General features: G+C 49.7%; 1 protein-coding gene across 1 annotated transcript; it reads left to right on the forward strand.

Moving 5' to 3' along the window:
- The first annotated feature begins 2486 nt into the window (after positions 1-2486).
- On the forward strand, positions 2487-4328 carry LOC136323537 (C-C motif chemokine 2-like). Its single transcript, XM_066255376.1, has 3 exons — positions 2487-2613; positions 3392-3506; positions 3862-4328. The coding sequence occupies exons 1-3, from the start codon at positions 2538-2540 to the stop codon at positions 3965-3967; spliced, it is 297 nt and encodes a 98-aa protein (XP_066111473.1). The 5' UTR covers positions 2487-2537; the 3' UTR covers positions 3968-4328.
- Positions 4329-4574: the final 246 nt, after the last annotated feature.

The following is a 4574-nucleotide window of genomic DNA, read 5'->3' on the forward strand; positions in this document are numbered from 1 at the left end:
TTGGCAGAGCACTGAGCCAAACGCAAAGAGGTTTCAACATGGGCAGAGGGGCAGAGGCGGGTTTAGTGGCGGGCACACCGTGCCCGTGCCCTGGGCCCTGATTTCTGAAGGGACCCGCAAAACCCCAACTTCACTCTTTTTTCTAATGTAAGGGGCCCAATATTTTCTTCTGCGCCCGGGGCCTCACCTGACCTTAATCTGCCTCTGCAGTGGGGGTTGTTGGTTAGCGAGATTCAGGCAGAAGGGAATGAGGCTCCGAGAAAGGTATATAAGCAAAGCAGTGCACAAACTGACTTGCTCTCTGTTCATTCTGTCTTTCTGGAATGATCCCCAAGAGTCTGGAGTGGCCTCTCTGTGAATTCTCTGCTCTCAGATTTCCTCGGAAACCAATATCCATCATGAGACAGGAAGTCTAGTGCCTGGGAGCAGAATTCTGCAAGCAACGTGTCTTGGTTTCAGTTCAGTCCCACCTGTTATTACCTGTGAGATCCTGGACATGTTACTTACCTTCAGTTTCAGCTAAAGAAGGTTGGATTGTTGGGAAGACAAAAGGGACAGTGCAGCCTGACCAGGCAGGGCGCAATGGATAGAGCGTTGGACTAGGACGCAGAGGACCCTGGTTCGAAACCCTGAGGTCACAGGCTTGAGCGCAGGCTCACCAACTTGAGCACGAGGTCACTGATTTGAGTGTGGGTTCATAGACATGACCTTCTGGTCTGTGGCTTGAGCCCAAGGTTGCTGGCTTGAGCAAGGGGTCACTCGCTCTGCTGTAGCTCCTCGGTCAAAGCACATATGAGAAAGCAATCAATGAACAACTAAGGTGTTGCAACAAAAAATTGATGTTTCTCATCTCTCTCCCTTCCTGTCTGTCTGTCCCTCTTTCTGTCTCTCTCTCTGTCTCTGTCTCTCTCTCTCTCTCACACACACACACACACACACACACACAAAGGCGACAATGTAGGACAGCACCACAGTGTAGTGCCTGGCCCCTTGGCAGCACTCGATACCACCAGCTATTCCTTTGCTCCGCCATTACTGACTGCAGACCACAGACTGGACACTGTCATTGGCTTAACGTAACCCATTTCTTATTACAAATGTAGTGATTAGCAAGTGTCTTCCAAGAAGTGCCATGCATTTTATAGACATTATCTCAATGACCCTTCAATAAAGAAAAGACATGAGATCCTTCCATGCCCCCAGGGCAGGGCAGAGCAGAGCAAGGCTCAGCAGCATAAGGCAGTGGTAAGGGGTGCCCAGAAGCCTGACTTTCAGGCTCTGCCCAGCCATGAACATGCCTCAAGGAATCCTATCATATTTGTAAGAGGGGAAGAGGTCACTAACATGAATTCTAACGCCTTGTGGGTTTGTATGACTACGATTCCGTGGCCTCTGAGGAAACCTCAGGCAGTGCTGCAGCCCAAGAACAGGCGTTCCAACTCCCATCATCCTGTGTCTCTGCTCACTCATGCTCCCTGGAATCCAGGGAGAAGCGGGCACAATAGCCGCTATAGCTGGGGGCACTCTTCTTGCCCACTGTGGCCTGCTGTGCTAACCACAGGCTCCAGACACAGAGTGACTTCCCCACAAGGAATGTTCCTCAACGCCTCGTCCATTGCCCGCCAGTCTGGAAGGTGCTGAGGCCAGGGGACACCCAGATATATCCCCAGGCAGCCAGTTGGAGGACGTGTACACTTTTCACCCAGAAGTATGTCACGGTGGCGACAGCATAGACACAGGGTTCTGCTCGGGAGAACCTGGGCAGGTTACTTAACCCTTCTGTTCTTTGCTTGTCTGACCTATAAAGTGGGAGTTAATACCTACCAGATGGGGCTGGAGAAGTGAAAGAGTAACATTTGTAATGGCTTTAGAATATTCGTGGCACGGGGCAAGCACTGTGAGTGTCACATGAATATGCCCTTTGCAGCAAGCACTACACGGCTTTTTCCAAGAACCCGGTGATTCTTAGGCTTTTCAGTTCTATGGTTACAAAATCCTGTAGTTCTGCTACGCTCCAATCGCACTTTAACTGTTGCAGTTTAAAGAACAGACGGAGTTAATGTGCTGCTGGGGAGTCTGCCAAGACTCCAGGGCTCCCTGCTGGCTGAAGGTGGGCCAGGGGCGAGCCTGGGGACGCTTTCATTTCCTCCTTGACTTCCACTTCTTTTCTTTTCTGCAGAGTTTTTACTGGAGAGAAAGCAGAATCCTTAAGAATAAACCACTGTGGTCACTCTGGGTATAACTGTGCCCTGAACTGCCCCCTTCTTCTCCCTCCTCCCCCCCCCCCCATCAACAAAGTACCCAGTCCCAACCCATTGCTTCCCTCTCCTGATTCTTGGAAATTGCCCGGGGTACTAAACTCACTCAGCACATTGAAGATTTCACTTCGTCATTCACGGAGGATGATGCTGCCGGGTCTACTCCACCCACTACTGTTTCAATAAAAGGCGGGCAGAGCAGCCAGGGAGGCAGAGAGCCTGAGACAAGCCCAGACACCAACAGCTCCCGCGCTGAAGCTCGCCTCCTCACCCTGCAGCATGAAGCTCTCCGCAGCCCTCCTGTGCCTCCTGCTCACGGCGGCCGCCTTCAGCCCCCGGCTGCTCGCCCAGCCAGGTGAGCCCCCCTCCCTCCTTCTCTTTGAAGCAAGCACATCACCGCATCTCTGGTGATCATGAGCTATTAGAACAGAAGGGGTACTCACAGCCTCACTTTAACAACTGCGTTGACAAGGTCAGGAAACTCAGAAGGGTGAGGAGTGAGCCTGATCACATAGGGCCCCCTGGGCAGAGCCAGGGGGAGGCATCCAGCTGGGGCCCCACATCCAGCTCCTTCCAGAACTCCAGCTCCGGAAACTGCCTCAGCTCCTTTCAGCCCTGTTTGCGGGCTGGGGGATCAAAGAGAGGGGGCCTTTGGTGGCGGGAGCACGGGGTATTTCCAGGTACAGTGGAGGGAAGAGAAGGAGACCCAGAATCTGGACTATGGTTCATTCAGTCCAGCTCCCAGAGACCCGGCTCTGCAGGGGCGGTGGGTAACTCACCACCAGGCATAGATTACTTGGAGCCTAAAGGGACCTATAGCTGGGATCCCTAAATTTCCCTGACCCCGATCATTTGGACTAGCGGCTCCCCTAAAGACATGCCCAGGAATTATGCAGTTTTAATAGCTTCCCCCTCCCTGTGTTGGCTGCATACCTATTTTACAGCATGGGAAACTGAGTCAATATGACATTTTTAACTGTAGTATCAGCAGAAGTGCTGGAATTTAACGGGTTCTACCTCTGCTCCTAATTTCCCTTTGCCTTTTCCTCACAGAGCTTTTTTTCCTGCTCTGATGAAGGTCGGAAGAATCTAGTGTGTATTAAAATGTGTTTTCTTTGTTGTTCTCTTTCTAGATGCTGTTAGTTCCAGACTCACCTGCTGCTATGATTTTGTCAAGAAGATCCCAAAGTCAAGGCTGGCGAGTTACAGAATAATCAGCAGCAACAAGTGTCCCAAAGAAGCTGTGATGTGAGTTGAGCACATCAGCCCTTCCGGTTCCAGTTCTTCCTTAGAAATAAAAAGGAATCCTCAAACCTTAGAGTCAGAGAGTTACACCCCGCGATCCAATATCCAAGGGTGTCCAGTAGGAAAACTGAGGCCACAAGGGGAAAGGGGACTCCCAGAGTCACTCTCCACCTCCATCCCAATGTCTTCAGCTAGAAGGCAGGCAGGACGGTTTCCATGGGGACGTCTAGAGGAGCAGCCCGCGGGGGTTCCCTTCTCCCTCCTCCAGCCCTCAGGGCGCATCTTAGAGCAGAACAGCTGCATTGCTAGGCTGGCATCTCAGTGGAACTCCATCTAACTGTGCTCTCTCTCCCTACAGCTTCCTGACCAAAAGGAACCAGGAACTCTGCGCCAACCGCGATGAGAAGTGGGTCCTGGATTCCATGCTGTTCCTGAACCAGAGAAACCAAACTGCAAAGCCTTGAACACTCACTCCACAACCCAAGAATCTGAACCTAATTTATTACCGTCTAACTTTCCCTGAATGCCCTCTGATATTATTTTATTATATTTTCAAAGAATATGAACTTTGTTTATTGACAATGAAACATGATGTCTTAAGTAATGTTAATCTTATTTAAGTTATTGATGTTTTAAGGTTATCTTCCATGAATACTAGTGCTCTTTAGATGTGGAGACTGAGACAGATGGCTCTCCTCTGTGAACTTCAGTTCCAACCCTGAAGTGGTATGAGAATCCTTGCAAAAATCACTAATGCAAACCCTTGTTGTTTTAAATTCTAAGGTATTGCTAAAATGTTATTGTGGAGATACATATAATGTCATTATTGAGCAATATATATATTTTTGTATGAAACCTGACTTTTGGTGTTTTGTTTTGTTTACTCAAGAAAATTAAAAAGCTGAGGATTTGCTTGATGATGGGGAAGGGGCGTGGTTTCAGAGGACGGGACTCATATTTTGAAAGAATGAGAATGTGGATTGCCCTGGTCTTTTCTACTGGCTGGGCTCACCTGAGTGCCTATAGGAAAATCTTTAAGGCAAGATCCAATCAGCCATCCTTGCCACTCCC

Source organism: Saccopteryx bilineata, chromosome 2, assembly GCF_036850765.1.
Source record: "Saccopteryx bilineata isolate mSacBil1 chromosome 2, mSacBil1_pri_phased_curated, whole genome shotgun sequence".
Taxonomy (NCBI): Eukaryota; Metazoa; Chordata; class Mammalia; order Chiroptera; family Emballonuridae; genus Saccopteryx; species Saccopteryx bilineata.

Excerpts from the sequence above, each read along its gene's own strand:
- LOC136323537 (XM_066255376.1), top strand. The coding sequence starts at position 2,538 with ATGAAGCTCTCCGCAGCCCTCCTGTGCCTCCTGCTCACGGCGGCCGCC. Across the intron at positions 2,614-3,391 it reads CCGGCTGCTCGCCCAGCCAG|ATGCTGTTAGTTCCAGACTC; the intron begins GTGAGCCCCCCT and ends TTCTCTTTCTAG. Across the intron at positions 3,507-3,861 it reads TGTCCCAAAGAAGCTGTGAT|CTTCCTGACCAAAAGGAACC; the intron begins GTGAGTTGAGCA and ends CTCTCCCTACAG.